Raw genomic sequence first — 21,344 nt, 5'->3', positions numbered from 1 at the left:
TTTCCTTATATGCTTTAATAATTAAAAATTATACTTTGCATAAACCTCTGTTCCAAAGAAAATTCTGCTATGTCGCTTGTCAGCCTCAAAAGCTGCCAAAAAAGAACCTGTCCAATTGCAGGTTACAATTTTAAGTACAAACTCAAACCTTAGCAAAATACAAGGGCAAGAACTGAATTTTTATTAACCTATTTTATGGACTCTCAAGAGGAAAATGAATCCTGTCAATGGTTCTTCACTGCGTGAGACTAATATCTTACCAGAGGACATGGCACTATTTCACTTTTACATCTCTCCCTCAAGAATACTCCCTTTGAGGAAGTAGTTCAAGGGCAGGCATCAGAAAGTCTGTTGTAGCAAGGTACAGCAAATGGATCCATGACACAACCCCACATGGTAAAATTTAGTTTGACAAGCCACACAACTCTTTGTCCTAGTGGATGACAGTAAATTCTACCATGGGTCACTTTCCTTTCAGGTCAACTTAGTATGATTATAAAGACTACTATTGAAACTAAGCCATAAAGGATGGCATTTATAAGCTTCTGAGGTAGCCAACTTAAATAAATCAGACTAAGTAAACTACCTTTTGGACCTAAACAACCTTTTTCAAACATCTATTATACACCAATATATATACTACCACACTTCTGTTTTAAACTATTATTTCAGCTATAAAGAATTATCTTGCAAAAATTAAGAGATGACTCCCATGTGAAGAAATGGCAGAGAAAGAGAAGACTGTGGCACATTTGAGGGACAGTCACAGACCCTTGAACAAGCACGTTTCAAGATGCAAGTTTCAGGCATGCTCAGCATACCTAAAGATCTAGTTAATGACATTCACAAACTGTGTCTGTCAAGCAGTTGACCACTCTCAAGAATCTCGGGCACCAGTGTCTGGCAAAATTCACTCTACATTTTTTTTTTCTCAGGATGCTGTGCATATTTTTATTTTGAATATACGATAACTAGGTTGTTAGCTAGATATCCTACACATACATGTGTACATACTCACACTGACTCCCTTATTCATTAAAGAACCTGTGTAAGTAGTATTCAGATTCTGTGATAGGTGGGGTAAGACATTTTAAGAGAAAAAATGTTTTTCTAGAACTTAATGAAACCCTATGCTTTTTCTTCTGAAGGAACTCTTGACCAGTTACACAGACAGTTCATCTCTATGCACCATTATTCTGTTTCAAATGCAGGCTTCAGATTTTACTGCTGCCTGGTCCATTGCCAGCAACAGACACAAAAACCCACCAGTAATATGGAGATTAAAATGGTAAGAAGACAGCACAGTTGAAGAGAAATTTCTTTATAGTTTTCATTTAAAAAATAAAACAGGTGAAACTTTAAAAGAAGAACATTCCATTCCAACCGAAATTTTAAAATGTACTTCCCGTGCTAAAAGCAAAAGTCTAGATGTGAGCCTCATGGAAGCTGCCAAGTAATGAAGAGAGAAACTTAATCTTTCACATTACTTGTATCCGTGTCTTTGCTTTCCTGGCTTACATGACTGTTGACAATTTTACTAGATTGATCTAAATCCTCCATTTTATTTTCTACTTCCATAGCACTGCTTTCCACAGGACTGTGGGAAGATTCTTCGCCTACTTCTGCTTCCATTTTTGTGACTAAATCATGTTCCTCTACATCCATTCCTTCCTCTGTTTGTGCCAGCCTACGTTGAACTTCTTCCTCAGTTTTACTTTCTGATTCCTCCTCCTCTTTCCTCTTTGCTTTAAACACTTCAACTCCCATCATCCTCAGGTAGTGAAGTCTCTCGTTCTTGGGCACAAAGGCACGGAGTGAAGTCTTCCCCTGCCAGCCACACAGCACTATAGGACACTGAAGTTCATCAGGTTTTCTAAAAAGAAGCAGTTATATTCAGTCAACTGTGAGAAAGTTAATGTGCAAAACTTAATTTTATAGCCATAGGCTGATAAATAAATGCACTATCTTTAGCAACGCATTTTGTAACTATTAATAGAAGATGTGAGTACATTGGTCTTAATTATAGTATCTAAACAGGTACATGCTTGTCTACAAACAAGCAAGCAAGCAAGCAGAAAAAGTTAAATGCTATTATATTTCAGCATCAGGTAAAATAATTTTCTGGCTCTGGCTTCAAAACTAATATAAGCAACAGCAAGATGAAAGTTTACATTTAAAAAGTTCAAGAGCTTCTGATGATACTGCTTTGTCAACAAAAATGAGTAATGGAAAAGGTTTTCTCTTTTTTTTCTATTCCAAAAGACTTCACAAGGAAACAAACAAACGTATCAGTCACATGCAGGGATACTGTGGACCTCTGGCAGTATTTCCAGCTCTCCTTTATAAACCTAAATCCTACAGTTGTTTTAAGAATACACAAGCAAGATAGCTTCTTTCCCTGGTATATTCTTTGTATCCTGTCTGGACTGACTGTTGACCTCACTGCATCCCCACATGCCTCCATTGCTGTTTTTGCTGAGTGAAAATAAGTATCTGCAACTTTCAAAACTGCATAAATGGAAAGCAACACATCTACTTACTCAGGGTCTGGGTTGTACTTCAGAACTATACTTCCCATTGCTACAGGGAAGGGGGGTAAGGAGAACAAAAACAAAACAGATGTGTTATTGGGTACACTGTTAAATTGACTGCAATTCGAGTATGTTCAAGAAAACAAGTTTTTAGACAGCCACACAGCATGACCTGGTTACCAGCTATCTACATCAGTAAACTATATATAAACCAGTTTCTATTCCTCTTCTTTTTTCAGACTGAACTATTTAGTTCTTAAAGCGATTGCCAACCCTGTCTTCTCCCAGCCCATAAACAAATTAAAATATAAAAGCACACTGTGGATCAATTTACTCAGTGAGTCTAGCAAGAAACTTTTCCTTAAGTAAAAGGAACATAAGAGTACACCAGCCAAAACTTTAAAAAATTGTCCTTCCCATTTCATCTTATCAAACACTGAAGTGCAAGGACCAGCAATGACTCGGGGATGAAAAAACATAAACAAAAGACTGAAAACAAGTCTTCTTCAAATATCTAGCATATAGGAAATAAAAATTTAATATGACTAGACATTGTTCCCCATAATAAAATCTAATCCAAATAACCGTATTTGATACATAAAATAATTACAAACAATTGCAGATGACAAACAGTTTCAGCTGGAGCACTACCAAGCATAAAGATCAGTAATGTAAATAAAAATCTGTGTTCATCAGATATTTTAAGCTCTGCCTCACGGAAGTCACAAGTTTGGCAACTCTTCTGTTCTTTGAGGTTCACAGACCTTAAGGGCTGTGATCAAAAAGGACTACAGCTTCTAGTCATACACTGAATTTCAGTAATGCTTACTTAAATAAAAAGTAAATTTAAGATAAATTTAGTAAAAAATGTTAGCAAACAGTCTATATGACAGAATTTTCAGTCTCCCATGAACATAATAATAATTTTGTCATAGCACAAATTAGAAGGCTTACCCATATCTTTGACTTTCTTCTGTGTTTCAGTGCTAAATTTACTTAAGAATGGATTCTCCTGGGTTAGCAGAATTTTAACATCTTCTATGCAGACATCAATAATCCTTGCATGAATAAACGGGTACAGAGTGTAAATTCCCTGTTTAAAAAAATAAGTATTTCAAAATGTAATCTCTACTTTCCAAAGGAAAAAATGTTAAAAACAGTATGTGCTTTAGCTAGCATCAGTAAAAAAATTTCAAATTTTAAACCATAATCAAAATGCAAATCTGACAAAGTTAATGCCAGCTGTGCTACAGAATCTAGAGGAAAACAAAGTATCTCCTTGGAAAACACAAAGCCTTATAATTACCTCTTGTGCTAATCTGAATGCACATCCAAACTGTTCACCATCACTGTTGCGAGACCAGACTTTTATCCCTGTGTTAATAACCTGCAAACAGCAAAGCCAGTAAGCATCATTAAGGAGTATAAATTCTAAATTACTACTCTGAGCTCTGTTTTTCCAGAACTGTTTGACTAAAAGGAGGAAGAAAGGGTAATTCTGCCACAACATTTGCTCATTTGCACTGGACACTGAATTAAACTAATGAGAAAATTTATTCAAGGGAAAAAAGGGATTCCTAGTATCAAAATGTAGTTGTCTCTCAGCATATTAACACCTTTTACTCCTTCCTGTGTTGAAAACTAAACATTATGGGAAGTGTCTGCATTAAAATGAGGGCACTTAACTACTGAAATCTCGTTTTAATTTTAGCTTGAGTAAGAATTTTCTGGGTGATTCTAGGATATTCAATCAGGGACGGAATTTTTAAAGTGCACAAGTGCTTAATATTAGGACACTATATCCTTTTTGGTACCAAAGTCTCCCTGCCTAATACAATGCACCAGTTTCCTAAAGTTTTGTCAATCATGTAGGCATTTCCTGCAAGTGAGATAAAAAGATAATTATTTAACCTTCTCAAAGGTCTGTTGTAAAGACGTAATGAATACCCTTGCAAATTTTCACGATTTGACTGAACAAGGCCCTGAACTGCATCTTTTGGCTCTGCTTCAGAAATGAAGCTGGATTAGATTACCTCACTCTAACTAAAATTATTTAATGACATTTAAACCAAATCTTTAGCATTTGCAAAGTGTTTTTCATGTAGAGTCATATAAAGAAAAGAAACAAATTTTCCTCTCTAATTCACAAAAACTATTTAACCCATTATCATCTGGCTTAACAACTTTTTGAAATGTTTACTCACTCAAATTACTTTGAAACAAGGTCCCCATGTAACACCCACATCTAACAATTCAGATGCAGTTATCCCTTATTTTTGGTAGGCTCTCCAAGCTCTTAATACTTATAATTAAGGGGCTCATAAATACAACTGTGTAATTGTAAACTTGTGAAGGTACCTGGAGACCACACAACAATGCTGGTACATACACAGGAGTCATATATTCCCTTCCTCTACTTTTGTAAAGTTCCCTTCCATCTGCCAAAAAACCAATGATTTTAATCTTGAGAACTGTTATTCACTCCTCAGAAACAACTCATCCCTTTAAGGGAGGGATAGAGAGGAAAACATTGACTAAAAACAAAGATCTATCAAAGGGCTAATCCTCTATATAAACCATAAGCTCAGCAATAAAGTTCAAGGAGACATCCACTGATGACTGTGAACTCCACTGTGAAAACCTGAAGAGATGCACCATACCTTCATCTTCTCACTGTTGTTCAGAAGCACATTCCTTAGTTCCTCAGAAACCATGTACAGCTGTCTCTTCTTTCCTTCTTGAGTTCGAGTAAGTAAATTCATCTTGGGAAATGATGGGTCCAATGCATAAAACTTCCTATGGCAATAAAACTTATTTTGATTAACTCAGCAGTGAAATGACATACTCAAAATTCATAGGTTAGTCCATTCTCTCAAACTACCTCTTCAAACACTTAACACTTCAGCTCAAGAACACAAAGATTAGACTTTTTTAAGATGCATGACATCAGAAAAGACAAGCTGTCATGGTGAGATACACTCAAAAACTTCCAGTGTAAACTACAGTTGGCTTGTTCATGTAAGAAGAGTTTAAGTGTTGAGGGGCCCTGCTGCACAGTTAAGGAAAAGCTTTTATGTATAAGCAACTAGACCCATCTGTTGTAATGAACTGAACTATTAATATTCATGAACTGCTAGGAAACTTACTGCCAAAACAGAAACATTTTTTTTTCTTACTGGATAGGAAGGAACAATGGATCGTCTTCAGGAAGAAACACAAAAGGGTCTTCTTTAAAACCAAACAACTTCATTTTTTTAGATGGTGGTGGTCTAAAAAGAAAACACCATTGTATTGTCAATTTTAGTAGAAGTATTTAGTTTAAAATCAGTATAGTCAGTTCATTTAGCTGACACTTGCCTTACGGTAACAACAGTATGCCAAACAGAATACTGACATTTTCCTGTGCTTCTCTAAGACAACACTACCCACAACTTAACTACTTAAAATGAGGAAGTGAAAGCGGTGCTTGAAAGCAGAAACCACAAAATCAAGTAAACAGAGATTTCCAAGGGGGTTCTTTACTGTGAAGACAGTAAAGATTTTGCTAAGGTTAAATTCTGAAGGCAGTTTTTTCCTTAGCAGAGAAGGAAGGACTTTCAGACTTTGCAAATGCTAATAGGAAAAGTGGTTATTTTCTTCACTTGCTGAAATACCAGAGATAAAGTATGGAAATTTAGGACAACTGAGCAAATCCATTAACTCTTTTTGATTTTTTTCTAAATGAGTCCAATAACAAAAGAACTGTAGAATACTTGGCAATTACGAAGCTGTCACAGGACAAATACTTAGACATGGTCTCTTACCCACATACTCCTTCCTTTTTGCTTTGCTCAGTGTCTGAATTCTGCAGTTCTTGCACTTTCTTAGACTCTTCATTTTCAGCAAGTGCTGGTTCTACAGCAATACATTCAGAACCATTATCTGAATTAGGTGCTGTCACATCAGTATCTCCTGTTCTTTGTGGTAACTTCTGATGAACCTATTTCAAATCATAGTATTTTCAACAAAGCAAAAGTAGTATCTAACTTGTAACAAAAAGCTACCTATGATCTCTCCTTGTGTGTGCTTAATTCTTACCCATTTGTATGTTTAAGTGCTTAAACAGATCCACCTGGGGAGTTAATCTGATTACCAAATCAAGATATCCTTCTAAGTTGCATATACCTCTACTAATGATCTGAACAATTTCTTACTAACTGCTCAAGAAAGCTATTTTTGTACAAAAATATTAAAAATATTATTTACAAAATCATGTTCAAGCACTCCCAGATAAGACTACTTTAAGTCAGTATCTGCTGCCTTCTTCCTAGGACTCAAAGTGCTGCTGCAAATTTACTGCAAGAGCTACATTAAACTTAGACCAGCATAGCCAATTTGGATGATGCTTGCTTCTGAGTAAATGCTTTCTCCTTATTGCCACATACATTTTATTCATATGGTGTTCTAATGAAGCAAATTAAATAAGCTAAAAGGGATTCACACAAGAAGTTTCTCTCAAAGATGTGAACAATTTAGGAGATAAAATGAATGTCAACTTAAAATCCTTTTGACAGGATTTTAAAGACATCTGACAACAAATGGATTAAAGTCAGACAGCTGAAGCTGCTGTTGCTCCTAACAGTTTTACATCCATTCCCTCTGCTGCTGATCTGCTAGACTAATCTCCTATGAATCACTCCTGAGAAACCAACCATGGAGTAAGACAAACTGAAATCAGAATAAGCCTACAACACAACTGAAAAAACCCTTCAGCAGCAGGACCACACACAGCTGAAGGAAGTGACAGCTTTAACTACCCAATCTAATCTGCTTCTGTAATTCTTTCAAAGCCTTAATCTTAGGGTCAAGTTTTATCTTGCTATTTTACTATGATTTCAGAATCTGCCCCCCCTTTTTATTTTTTAAATTTTTTTTTAATGCTCTTAAGGGATTTTGTAGTTTATTTTTAATTGACATGCTGAACTGTAACTGAAGGACAGATACAAAACAGTGACAGTGCTTTCAAAAAAATTTCATAAATGTTATTAAAACCCAATGTTTTAGCTCTTTGGAAAAAAGTTACCTTAGGCTGGCGTTTATTCCATGGCATTGGAGATTTTTTTATTAACACAGCCACAAAGAAACCTCCTGTGTTTTGGTGATGTGGTAATATCCTAAGACTAGGAAGGAAAATAATTTAAAATGTTACAATGTATTAGTCATCAGTATTTGAACTATCACAAGGAATAAGAAGTGTCACATTTTTACTTACTTTCAGGGTAAAACTATTCTAGTAGGATTGTGCAGATCTAACTTAGAAATAGGATTTAAATTAGAGCATTAGGGCAAAATAACTTGTATCATGCAACACATTCATCTCACCATTCACATCTGAGATAAAAAAACTAATTTCTAAACACTGGTTTGGACTAGGTATGGGGAGTCAAGTTTTACATGCTTTTCCAGTAATTTTGGCTATGTACCTATACTGAATGTGAAGAATTTGACCTGTTTGTTTGAGTACTTATTCCCCTTAAGCTACTTTCAATAACTTCTTCCAATTCACTGGAATTTAAATATTGTGTACTGCCATTACACATGCAGCAAACAAAATATACTCAGATCTATAGAAGCACAGGTCTACACTGCAACACATTCCTAATCTGACTTTCTGATATTAATTTTCCCACCACCATACAAGATAACCATCAAGACCTCACAAAATCCACCTGGGACAACTTACCAACGCTCTAGATTCATTGCCTTCAGCTTCTCTTCATCTTTTACTGGAAACATCGTGGGACGTATTTGTGTTTGTCTATTGGAAGGCACATCTTTCCACTCTTCAAACCACTGCCCATCTTTCAGCATTACCTTCAAAGCAGTAAATACAAATACTTTGAAAAATACAGGTCATCATTTTACAAGTTCTAATTTAAATACTGTAAAAACAAGGTTCAGATGCCAAAAAAGAAAAGGTATTTTCCAGTATAGTAAATCAAGTTCTTTAAACTGTGCTGCTCCTTTGTGTATTGTTCATGTGCTTTTAACAGCAGGAGATTCTTGCCAGCTGTATCTATTTGTTCCACTTTGCATGCTTCAAAAAGTGCACAGTCAAGTGAAGAGTGGTGCATAATCAACTGCAGTGATCTCTAGTAACCTGCTAGAACATACATAACACCCTAATCCAAAGGAAGGACAGTGGTGAACATATAAGATCAGTAAACCATTGGATTCAGGATACACTACTTTGTTCTCTCCATGGGACTGGCTGTGAAACATTCTGCTATAGGCAGCTTCCAAGCAGTATACAAAGTATTCCAAGTAATACAAAACATTACACTATAATAGATATTAGAAATAAGGAAACCCAAAGTCATCAAATAAGAAAGATGTAAGAGTGCAACATGACAGCCTGGTAAGTAAGCATAAAGCCCCATGACACAGGCAGACACAGGCCATGGACAGAGATGATTTCAAGGTAAGTGACTGAAGAATCATGTCCCTGTCCATCTTATGGTGTCTGTGTCTTTATTCAAGATTCTGAACACATCTATAAATCCATTCTAAGATACTGTGTGGATATAACATCACCTCACTGAGGTTCAAAGCTTCTGAAGGACTCTTAGGATACAAGGAGGAGGTTAAATCCATGACTCTTTTAACAAGCTATTTTGAGTGCTCTCTATGCAAGAATACCAAAGTGTAAAAAAGAACACACAAAATTTGACTTCAGAGCTCTAAGTTCTTGGTTCTGTACTGGATACTGGGGCTGTTTGGAATACAAGAATGTGTTGGGTAAATGCATAAAATTAATGAGTACAATGAAGGCCCATTTTTGTTGTTAAGGCAACAAAATAGAGAAGGACTTCAGGACTGTCAAGTATGATGAAATGTTTCCATATATCTCGCTGTGATTGACTTAACGGTTTAATTAACTGTTGTACTGGACACTGGAAATGTAAGATTTATCTAGATTAAAATTTCACTAAGAATGTTAGAACACAGATTGCAGCATCATGGAAGTTTGGCACTTCTCAGCCCCTGATCAGATCCCACCTAAAACACTGTGTTTTTCATGTTCCTGAGATAGTAATGATTGTACTCCCAGAACTAGTGTTTCAAATCCAAACACACTACATGTCATATTGCTATATGGAGACAAGATATACAATGACTCTGAACTGCTCTTCTTTGGAAGTCAGTTCAGCTTGAGAGAAAAAAAACAATGGATCTGATAAGTAACTGGAAATGCAAGTGAGTCTAAAACTATTTTGGATGTACTAGAATAAATGCCTAACAGTCCTGCTCTGTTCAGGTTTAGTTTAACAGCCTAACCACACAACATAACTGGTAGAATGACAAAGCATCTAAGAGCACTTCTCTATTACCCAATTCACCAGTCTCTTGTTAGGGTAGAATTAAAACTAAAAGTGTAGCAGAAATAGGTTACTAGGTCTGGAGTTGGAAAGTTCTCTTCCTTCAAGAGTCTGAAATAATCCGTTGGAGTTTACTCATCTGTCTTAAGGAGAGAGTACTGAATGCTATTTCCAAACACCTAAATGTCCCCTTAACAATACCTTGATTTTATTTTGCTGTTTCCAAATATTTACAGTCAACTGATGCTCAGGAATCAAAGAATCATACAATTGGCTGGGTTGGAAGGGACCTCAAAGATCATCAAGTCCAACCCTTGATCCACTACCGCTGCAGTTACCAGACCATGGCACTGAGTGCCACATCCAGTCTCTTTTTAAATATCTCCAGGGACAGAGAATCCACCACTTCCCTGGGCAGCCCTTTCCAATGCTTGATCACCCTCTCTGTAAAGAAATTCTTTCTAATGCCCAACCTAAACCTCCCCCGGCACAACTTGAGACCGTGCCCTCTTGTCTTGTTGAAAGTCATCTGGGAAAAGAGACCAACCCCCCCCTGGCTACCCTCTCCTTTCAGGGAGTTGTAGAGAGTGATGAGGTCTCCCCTGAGCCTCCTCTTCTCCAGGCTGAACACCCCCAGCTCCCTCAGCCTCTCCTCATAGGATCTGTGCTCGAGTCCTTTCACCAGCCCAGTTGCCCTCCTTTGGACCTGCTCCAGGACCTCAATCTCCTTCCTGAGCTGACGGGCCCAGAACTGGACACAGGACTCAAGGTGTGGCCTCACCAGAGCTGAGTACAGGGGCAGAATCCCTTCCCTGGACCTGCTGGCCACGCTGTTCCTGATACAGGCCAGGATGCCATTGGCCTTATTCAACGTAATCACTGAGTCACAGAACTCAAACTCAGCAGATGTATCACATGAAACAGAAGACTTCACCAGGTAAAAAGAGCACCAAAACAAGAAAATACATTCAGTGACAAGCAAGATAGCGAGGCCTGAAAAAATACAGTAGTAGCAAGTAAGAGATGAAAAAAGTTTCAATAAGAGTCTATTAAAAAATTCAGCAGATTTTATTAGCCTGCTTTTTACAATACTCACTTAGGTATATTAATATTTCAGCTGCAAACACAGACATAAATGCTAGAGTGAATACTGTAGCAAATACATCCTAATGATGCATTTTGTGGCTTCATACAGTACCAAAAAAAAAGTAAAATTAAGATTACAGAGCCCCACAGGTAGGTATTTTACATTTTCCTTCAAGTACAAGCATACAATCCAAACTTTAGGAACTGTAAAAAAAATTGGACAGTGTCTAAGCTCCCTTTCCACTGACCAAACTTAAAAACATCTTTATCTATGAATCTTGCTCATTAGCCTACACACAGGCACAAACCTGCAGACTGCCATTGCAGGTGACTAGTGAAATGGTGAGAGCAGAAAGAACAATCAATGGTTTTGCAGATGCATACACATGCTCATTACTAAAATGTAATTACAGCTTCTTTCCCTACTAGCAGGATGGCCTTCTGCTCTTCTTGGTCATACCCTTAATAAGAAACTGAAGAAGCTTTGGTATTTTCTGCCACTCCCTATTAGTCTATTTCCAGAATAGAAATCACATGAGACCTGGGATACAATACAGGGTTCTACTAATATTCTAGGGTTACTCACATCTCTGCAGGTTTCATAGCTTGTATCTAGAATGGGTTTTGCTCCCAAATGCTTCAGATGGACCAGCTAAAGAACTGGAGAATCTAACACTCACAAACTGTAAAAATGTAGGAGGAAGGATAACTTAAAAAGTAGCTGAAATTATGTTGCCATCTACAGGCCACATGCTGCACACAATATTCAGGCAGTATATCAGACAGCAAAGAAAACTGAAGGAAAAAGGAGAGCAGATAAGGCAAGAATTTCATTTAAGCCCTATCTCCTACAACGTTATATTGTCTAAGTCTTTGAACAGCAAATCACTCACATTACCTCTAGCGTTTTGAAATATTAAACTTCAAAATTTCCCTAATTTAACACTCTACAATATACCAAGAACTACACAAAAATCAGTTAATTACCTTCCATTTTGTAATTCCTGGCATCCTCTTCAAACCTGGCAACTCAGAAGAGACATCAGCAAGTTCTAAGGCACCTGAAACCCAAGAATATAAACACTGAAAGCTTTGCTCTTGATTAAGTTTTATAAAAACAGGTTTCCTTTAAGTTTTAAGACCATTGCATTTTATACCTTTCAAGAAACAAATTGTTATACAAATTAAAAAGAAAGATGATAAGAACTGTTCATAGCAACTACATATATAGACTAACCAAAATATAATGGTTAGATACTTTTTGTAGCAGTTGCATAGGGTAATAATCTACAACAGGTATCGTTGTTCAGGTACCAGTGTTCCAGGCAATGTGGTCACATAAGCTTTTACTGTCAATTACTTAGTATTTAGATAAACTAAACTGATTTAAGTATTTTTCAAAGCAGTATTCTTTTGGGATGACCAAGCCTTTAAAAATGCTAGTTTTATCATGATTTTCTGGATATACAATCTTGTGTGAGAGGAAAAAGAATTTATCTTTTAATGGAAAGAAAAACTCCAAACTGTTTAGACAGGAAAGTAAGTACTATCTACCTAACCCTATGTGCCTAAAACATGTCAGATTACTACAAAAAACCCATCAAGAGTATAATTTATTCTACTGAATAAAAACTTTGAGGTGCTCCAACTCTAGAAAGTACTATATAAAACCTTACTATTTAAATAGGTGATCTCTCTAGAGAAGAATAACCTGATTTATTTTTTTGTGATTCTAAATACTTGCCTAACAATTAGGTAGACTTTTCCTCATGTACACAAATTTATCAACCTGGTCTACATCATCTACCCTCTACTCTTACAGTGACAGTCCAAGCAAGTCTTTTAAATAAATTAAGTGATTAATGGCTTCATAGATAAATTCCAAAAAGGACATTCAAATATGATCTAACATGATGTTTGCATCCATCTTTTGAATATTCCTGCCTGCCTACAACATTAATCAACTGAAGCCTCAAGACAACATCAGACTGATCAGCCATCAAATGCTCCATCAGAAGAACTACAGTTCCTACCAGAAGTGGATTTTCCTTCCTCCTTCAAAGTGCAAAGCAGTCTCTGATCTGCCCCACTGGTAGCAGTGCAGCACAGTGCTAGGAACCAAGTTACCACTGAAGAACCAACAAACCTTCTGAACTGATCTAAGCAAATCCTCAAGGTCTAATGGCCCTTTCAGGCCACTCCATTGCCCCACCCTTCTTTAGCTGCACCTATATTCAAAGTCACAAGAATAAGGTTTGCTGTCTGGGATGCACCATATCCTCCAGGTGAGCCTCAAAACACCCCCACTGGGCAGAAACAAGATCCAAATGCCACAGCACAATACTGCAGTCAAGATCCTTACTTCCAGGTATTAAATCTGATCCAAATAGTGCAATTGCTAAAATTAACTCAGGCCCACTACCTCCTTCAATAAGCTAAATATATATCAGTTTACTGGACACAAGGCTATATTGCTTTTTCACCCAGTCCAGAAAAAAAAGGCAACAACCCTCTAAACAAAAATGTCTTTTGAGTGAAAGTGAAATAATTCCAAATTATCTCATAAACTGCTGTTTTGGAGACAATGAAATTTCATGTATAGTTTGAGACCAGAATAGTGCCTGACACAAAGAAAACATTACACGAAAGATCCTATTCTATGTCCACAGGAGTAATACAGTTGCTTCTGCTCCGTACAAAACTCAGCTTAACTAACTCTGTGGAACTTCTCAGGAAAATCCAATTAGATGTTTCCAAATTTCAGGTTACTGACTCTGAAAAAAACTGTGTTGATCCACTTAATACCAGAAATTTGGGCTACTAAGCCCTATTGTCACAAACTGATGCACTGGAGATTCCCAGCTGATTTCAATTTTTCCACTCCTTGTAAATTCCAATGATGGAGACTTGACAGCAACTTAAGCCAGTCAAAAGTGTAAAAAAATTCATGAGTTTTAAAGACATTAAAAGCCCAAGCATGGTCAAAGTGACTCCCACCTGCTGATGCACAATAACATTCCTCTAATTGATTAAATACACTTTGGGCTTTTTATTCCTACAACACACAGCAGTAATGTCACACACAGTGTTTTCCAAAGGAAATATGAATCTCAGACATGGACTCCAGCCAGTGGAATTGCTTAGCAAAAGCCAAATAACACAGACTGAATTCCAATGATCTGTTGAAGTCTTTTCAATATCATTAACATGACTTGAACTTTTAAATTTGCACTCAATTTAGGTCCATTTAAGACAAATGCTCATACAAACACTAATTAAAGCCCACCAGTACCAAAAAAATGCAGCAATTTTGCATCTAGAAGCATGTTACATATCACATATTTGGGGGCTGAGAAAAAACCAATTTCCCCATTCCATCCAAGCTCACATTCTCACCTTGACTCTTTTCCAGCAGAGATGCAATCACAGCTTCATTTTCGATGGGATTCAACGAGCACGTGGAATATACCATTCTCCCACCTTCTGCCAGTTGTTCAACACCACGGGTTGCAATTCTTAACTGCAATCTAAGAGAACACTCTTGGTCTAGCCTGGCAGCATTCAGGAACCACAAAGATTTGCCATAACATTTCTTACAGGTGAAGCTCTATTGCAGACACATAACAGTCCCTGGACTAAGTCAGCTCATACTGAGTTCCATAGCTGTCACCAGTACACAAATTCAGTTTTAAAGTAAGTCAGCTTAGTGCAGACACACTCATCATTAGAGCTATTAAAACAGCAACTAGGTCAAACATTAACACTGCTGTATGATACCTTTTAACATAATATTCTGCATTTTTTTCTTTCTAATGCCCCATCAAGTTAATAATCAAGCACTCAACACAAGAAAGATAACACCCCAAAACCTTACTCTTCTCAGAAACCTAGAGTTAAAATGAGGAGCAACTCAACTATTACAGACATCATGGACAACATGGCTCAGCTAACATTGGCCTTCTGAGAAAAGTATCACAGAGCTGGATCACCAGCTTATACCCAACCTGCAAACTTATAACTACAATAAAATCTGTAACCGTGAATGAGTTACCAAGCAGTAGCAAGTCACCATAGTTAAGCTGAGCCACAGTAACTGACTGTGTTCCCAGCTAGTTACAAATGCACAGAAATGTTCTGAACTTTTTCATATGTGTTTAAATTACTGCACCTGCACTAGCTAAATACTCATTCACCACCAAACATGATGTAACTGAAAATGTTACATGTATGATCTCTAATTTATCTCTAATTTTAAAACTATTATATTTTACAAGTTTCTGTATTTTTCAACACTATTTTACCCGCCTAAAGAATCCCAGTTAAAGCATTTTTCCCTGTTCTATTAGCTACTAAGTCTAAATCAATCCAATGAATATTAATATGTCAGTATTCATAAGAATACAAGCAATTTAGATCAGCACACTCCACCAGAGGTTGACCTCACACCTGAAACACGACACTTTCTCTCAACAGCATATAAGCTCTTGATTTGAGTGAAAAGCAACACAACTGAAGTCTCTGCTCTGTCATATATTAACATGTGAATGCATGCAAATGTTAAAGATATGGGACAAGTGGGAGAAAGAAAATGAAAGAACTGCAGATGAGTAATCGTATTTTTTACCCGTGGAGTTGCAAACTGTTCTGTGTTGTCCACTTCTTCCACACATCAATATTTTTCCTCATGGTTCCATCTCCACTGTGACAGAGGTTTAACAAATATGTATTATTTGTGGGTAAAATTAATTTCATATCAAAGTAATACATAACACCAAAAAATTAAGTCCCTCTCCCATGTTAACTACTTCTCCTGTCCTGTACTGTTTGTTTCTACAGTGTCTTGTGCATCAGTATTCTGACTGTGAGCTCACAAATTGTAGTCCTTCAACCGAACAAATTTAAGTACTATTTGGAATGAAAAAAGTTCACCTTGATTTGGTATCCTCTTAACTCAGACAGTTTCAGACAATGACCTGTTTTACAAATGATTATAAACTGTAACAAGAAGCTACTCTAAAAGCGTAACTCAGTAACACAAATATTCTAGCACTGCACTTAATGAAATAGAATCTGTGCATTGAAGATTACATGCAAGATACCTGCAGGGGACATCACATAAAATCCTGTCGTAGAAGAGGACCTCTTTTCTTCCATCAACATCTATCTGCAGATTAGGAATGCTGGAAGCATCATGATTTACCACCATGATGCAAGGACTGTTTAATCTCTTTGCCTGATGAACCAGCAAATAGCAGCGCTTGTTGTCAACATCATTGGCAATCACAAAACCCTCTGCAAGTATAAAATAGTGGTAAGATGCTTTACTGTCCAACAGCTGAGGAAATTTTAAAAAGTTTATAGCTTTATCTTCAAAGTTGTGTAAACAGCTGTGTAATCTCTCACTAGGGATTGTTACTTAAAAGACTCCTTCATGAATAGAGGACCCTTTAGCGAGCATAAAACATCAAAGTATGTTAACGTTTAACTGATGCAACAAATACAACCTCAGAGTTGTAAAACCCTCATACCAGAGAAATCCTTCATTTCCACCAAAGACAAACTCTATACAACAGCACATTTTCAGCAGAACACTGAGAGAATCCACACCCTCCAACTTCACAACTTTTTGAGAAATATCTTCAGTGACCATCTAACTGAAAGTAAAGATTCTGCAGTACAAAAAAATAAATAAATATCATGACCATTTTAAGGCTAAAGCAGCTTAATCTGGTGTTTGCAGGATACCATTAACCCAACAAGGGCCCTTACTAAGTAACCCTTATTTATACAAAAATTCAAGTCTGACTATATACATTGTAGCATGAACTGTGAAGATACATATATATAAATATATACATACACATACACAAAATCCATCTCTCTCCTTCAAGCCAAGAAAACTTATGAACTTTCAAGGAAATGTGGTGTAGTGAAATGAGGCAACCAGGTGGCACTAATTGCCAGGTAGTGGGCATGAGCTTGTGTTAAGCCCACCTGTGCCTGATTAGGGTGGGCCCCTACTGCACATGAGCAGGATTAGGGGGCCAATAAAAGGTTCACACCTGAGGAAGCCAGAAGGGAGACTACTTTTGGAGCAATAGCCCTGATCCAGGCTGGTCAGCCCTGGGAGCATTGGACTCAGAGCACTATTCCTGAATTTCTGCTGGAACACCTGGTTGGACCTTGGAGCGCCGTGCCCTAAAAGAGGTTCGTCTTGCTACAATGTCAGATACTTCCCATCTAACTCAAGCCACTTTAGGAATTTGACATGCAGTTATTTATCTGGGATATTAAAAGTAAACTTATGCAGGAAAAAGCAGAAATTCAACGTCAAAAGTTTTTGGTAGTTTTTCCAGACTTACTGGGAAAAGGAACATTCATGTCTGCATGCAACATTTCAATGAGTTGTGCAGTCTTGGATCCAGGTGCAGCACACATATCTAGAATCTACAAACACCAGAAAGTAAATTTCTCAAGCACTTAAAAAGTACAAGGTAAGACTCTTTTTAACTATGTGTTATTTAAATTCAATATTTTTGCATACAACTGCAGAATTATGACTGTTCTGAACACCAATCTGCAAAACCAGAGTACAGTTCTGTTCTTTGTATGCACTGTAGAATGCAGCTTTATTGATGAGGGTCTAAAATACAACAAAGACTTTGATTTGTAAGGAACAAATACATCAGTTGAAAAAATTTGAAAGCTAAAGATGAATATTTGATACAGGGATATGGTCCCTGCTCACGAGCAATTCCAAGTCAATTGCAACTTTACATATACACACAAACCTTAAGGGCAAAGATACATTTGAGAGCAAGCTGTACTTTAATTCTCAGTAAATTAATGACAGGCTAACATGGTTTATTATATAATTTTATAAAAAGGAACTGCTATCTCTCCTCCCACATTTGCATTTTAATGGAAAAAAAAACCAAAAAAAAAAACCCCAGGGCATCATTAATTGGCTGCTTCTTTACCCTGGAAGTAGCTGGGAAGTATTTGAACAGTCATTGGGCAGCAGAACAGAACAGCACAGACACCAACACCTCATTTCCAGCTTAATTCTACCACCTAGTTCATCACAAACTTGGTGTGTGTGATGGAGTCATTTATAGTCATTTTTACAGTGAATTATTTGATAGCTAACAGTGTTTTCTTAATTAAGAAAGCTTAAGAGTCTTTCCTTTAAGATCCAGATTTGCATAAACATATCTCCTGGACCTATAGCTCCAGTAAAAAATTAGCTGGAATTGTACAACAGGATAAAGGATGGGAAGGGATCAGCTTATGTCACACCCTGGCATAAACAAGACTAAACTGGCAGACAGACCCCTGAAAAATGCAAAGAGCATATTATAAACATATATTATATGCAGCAGTTTTAATGCATCATGAGACATACTTGGTAAGAAAGCATCATCTCTGCTGTTTAAACTAACAGCTGAGATGCCACCAATTTCTACTTACTTTTGAAGATAATGCAAAAGATGATGAAAAATCAGCAAGCCTAAACATGCTCTAAAATTTTCCAACAATTGATAGTGATAACAGTAATGTTAAAAGTAGATTAAAAATGTATACTATCACAGTTAAAAATACTATCACAGTTTGTGGTTTATGTTAAGCTGAACATATTTACCAACTGTTCAACTCCAGACAAAACTCAAAATGCACCTGTGACACATTAGGTCTGAATCACTCAATTTATTATTCATTTCAGAGGTAAGAAGACCCTGCTTCATATAATGTCATCATCAGCCCTGTGTCATGCATTGGGTTGGGGTGAGAGTAGGAGGACATAAACTGAGAAGTTCAGTATGCTGAGTAATGTTAATACAAAAACATGTATAAATTATTCTAAAGCATATAGGTCACAAGCTTGTAAAAATTTTTTAGATACATCATGAAAAATTTAAGAAAGAAGAGCACAACACAGTTGCTTGAGATAGCAAGGCACTTCTATCTATCTCATTAACTTAATAAATTAAGAGAATAAGACCAGCTGACAAATTCATTCTGCAAACAAATGCAGTGTGTGAAAATACTGCTAAGATTAGAAGAGGAAGTTGACTACCAGATATTCCATTCCTACAATCTGCCATTAGAAAATATCATGGGAATTTCTTAGTCTAGGAATTCACTAACTCTAGCTTCAGTTACAGTTAGCACTCTATACTCTAACCACCACCAACAGCATGTTTCAGCTCACTCCAATTATTTGGCCTAACAACTTCATAAAGCAGAAGCCTGCAACTTCTTCAGAAGGCAGAGAAGGAAAAACCACCTGGCAGAGAACATGACCATTTGGATCTGGAAACTACATCTGTTCACAGTGTGATGTGGATAGCAGGAAGTTAAAAACAATCATCTTGCTTTAAAAGGGGGTTGAAATATGAATGTGTAACTTAGATGTAGCTAAACACATTTACATTTTGAAAGTTCTGCAACTACTTAAATCTAAGTGGGTTTTTTACAGGGTATTAAATAAATCTGAAAATGCAGATGTTCCATTGCTATTTGTGAACTGAACACTAATGGATTGCTGTGGTTTAAATTCAAAAAACATAAATACCGACACAAACCAGAACTGTGTATCAGCATTGAAACTGCTGCTGTAACTTGCACTTTAAGCAAACTATCTTGCAAGAAAAAACTCTAGTATACAGTATGTTCTAGTTACCTTGTGATGAGGGTTGACATTAAGCAGCAAAGGTGGGATCATACTAACAGCCTCCTGGCGACTTATATTTCCCTTGAAAGGAAAAAACAAAACCATAACAAACTCCTTTTTATTCCATTCCAAAATAATACATTTCGTTTGCAATTAAATTTCTTAAATGTCTATGTAGTAAAATGCTAAAGCAATTGAGACAACAGTATTATAAATTTAGTATTAATTTTTCTTAGCATTTAATGAGCAAAATCCCAGAATTTTGCCCAACTGGAATTTCTGATACCTATATGTTCACTCCAATTTTATTGACTCTACAGATATAGTTTCTGGTCAAAAGATGAGAACTGGCTGCAACCAAGAAACAAAAGGTAAGTCTTGGTATGTGTACCTACATGCACTCTTTACCAAACATCAACTTTGTAACAGTAATACAGCTGAGAAGAAAGGCAGCAGTCTCAATTTCTCATAATGCATTTAAATAAAGGCTTGCTCAGGATATGAAACTAAGAAAAGAATTAAAATAAATACAAAGATCTATCCAAAACTTACACATTCTGTCTCGCTAACCAGAAACTGATGAAACTTTTCTAGTTGCGGTGACTTGCGTAAGATTTTTCTACTTAAGTTTGTGTGCCAGGCTAACTCTTCTGGATACCTGGGGGGCAAAAAAGAGACAGAAAAAGGCAAAAGACATAAAGAAACCAGTTTGTTAGGCTGGATAATGGGAACACGTGGGGTTTACACTTCCAGCTCACCCACCAGCTCAGCGACTGCGGCATTTCCACTTTTTGGCCATCCACCTCCAGGTCTTGCAGCTCCTTGAAGTACTTTTCCTTCAAGCAGTGGAGAATCTCTTTGGCGTGACTGCACGGGAGAGAAAGACACCCGCAGAAGATGACCGCACCCACACGCACCTTCTCCAGCCTACAGGCTGCCTCTGCGCCAAAAACCGCGGGCACCTGCCAGCCCCGGGCACCCGGGGAGCGCCAGTCCCTCATCCCACCCCCCCGATCCCCTTGCCCGACCCCCCCCCCCCCCCCCCGACCCACTCTGTCTCCGACCCTCACCATCCCAGCCCCGACCGCCCCGACCATCCCTTCAGACCCCCTCCGCCAACTCTACCTGCCCCCCACCTGCGCACCCCCCAGCCCCTACCTCCGGTACCCGGTGATGCGCAGCGTGGCAGGCAGCGGCTCCCTCAGCGCCGCCATGAAGGCGTCCCACTCGCCGGCAGGCACGATGCCCAGCTCCCGGTAGTACCGCTCGAACAGCTCGTTCTCCTTCACGATCTCGGGGTAGCCACCAGACCAGCCCTGAAACACGCCGCTACCATCAGTCCACCAACCCTACCTCTCCCCACCCGCTCCGACCCGGCCCGGCCTGGCCTGGCCTGGCCCGGCCCGGCCCGGCCCAACTCTCACCGCTTGGTCCCCATCACCGCCGCCGCCGCTCCGCTGCTGCTGCTGCCGCCTGCGGTCGCGCGCCCGGCGGCCCATGGCGGATAGGCGCCGGCACAGCCCCACCGCTCGCCCCGCCGTGAGTGCGGTCGCTCCCGTCCGTCCGTCTGTCCGCCTCACCGTCCGTCCACCCCTCCCGCCCGCAGGGACCGCAGGGCCCCGGCAGCTGCGGCCGGGACGGGGTGGACGCCGCGTGCTCGCCCCCACCGCGCGCACGCGCCGGCCCCGCCCCTAC

The 21,344-nt window shown here is 38.2% G+C and overlaps 1 protein-coding gene across 2 annotated transcripts; it reads right to left on the bottom strand.

Moving 5' to 3' along the window:
• Positions 1 to 1,305: 1,305 nt before the first annotated feature.
• Positions 1,306 to 21,329, bottom strand: NSUN2 (NOP2/Sun RNA methyltransferase 2). Of its 2 annotated transcripts, none has more exons than XM_071736715.1 (19): positions 21,074 to 21,329; positions 20,808 to 20,965; positions 20,412 to 20,516; positions 20,202 to 20,307; positions 19,659 to 19,730; positions 17,338 to 17,422; positions 16,075 to 16,267; positions 15,600 to 15,674; positions 14,372 to 14,502; positions 11,963 to 12,036; positions 8,254 to 8,384; positions 7,594 to 7,690; positions 6,335 to 6,510; positions 5,708 to 5,800; positions 5,192 to 5,327; positions 3,838 to 3,918; positions 3,486 to 3,624; positions 2,541 to 2,580; positions 1,306 to 1,873 (listed from the first exon to the last, which is right to left on the bottom strand). In XM_071736715.1, the coding sequence occupies exons 1-19, from the start codon at positions 21,146 to 21,148 to the stop codon at positions 1,471 to 1,473; spliced, it is 2,370 nt and encodes a 789-aa protein (XP_071592816.1). In that variant the 5' UTR covers positions 21,149 to 21,329; the 3' UTR covers positions 1,306 to 1,470. The 2 variants fall into 2 exon arrangements, with proteins under 2 accessions (XP_071592816.1, XP_071592815.1); XM_071736714.1 differs by having other exon boundaries at positions 21,068 to 21,222.
• Positions 21,330 to 21,344: the final 15 nt, after the last annotated feature.

This window comes from Heliangelus exortis, chromosome 2, assembly GCF_036169615.1.
Source record: "Heliangelus exortis chromosome 2, bHelExo1.hap1, whole genome shotgun sequence".
Taxonomy (NCBI): Eukaryota; Metazoa; Chordata; class Aves; order Apodiformes; family Trochilidae; genus Heliangelus; species Heliangelus exortis.
The sequence above is the reverse complement of the archived record's forward strand: the minus strand, read 5'-3'. Positions and strand labels throughout refer to the sequence as shown.

Excerpts from the sequence above, each read along its gene's own strand:
- NSUN2 (XM_071736714.1), bottom strand. The coding sequence starts at position 21,148 with ATGGGCCGCCGGGCGCGCGACCGCAGGCGGCAGCAGCAGCAGCGGAGC. Across the intron at positions 15,675-16,074 it reads TTATGTGATGTCCCCTGCAG|TGGAGATGGAACCATGAGGA; the intron begins GTATCTTGCATG and ends CCTCTGTCACAG. Across the intron at positions 8,385-11,962 it reads CAGGAATTACAAAATGGAAG|GTAATGCTGAAAGATGGGCA; the intron begins GTAATTAACTGA and ends ACTGCTTTGAAG.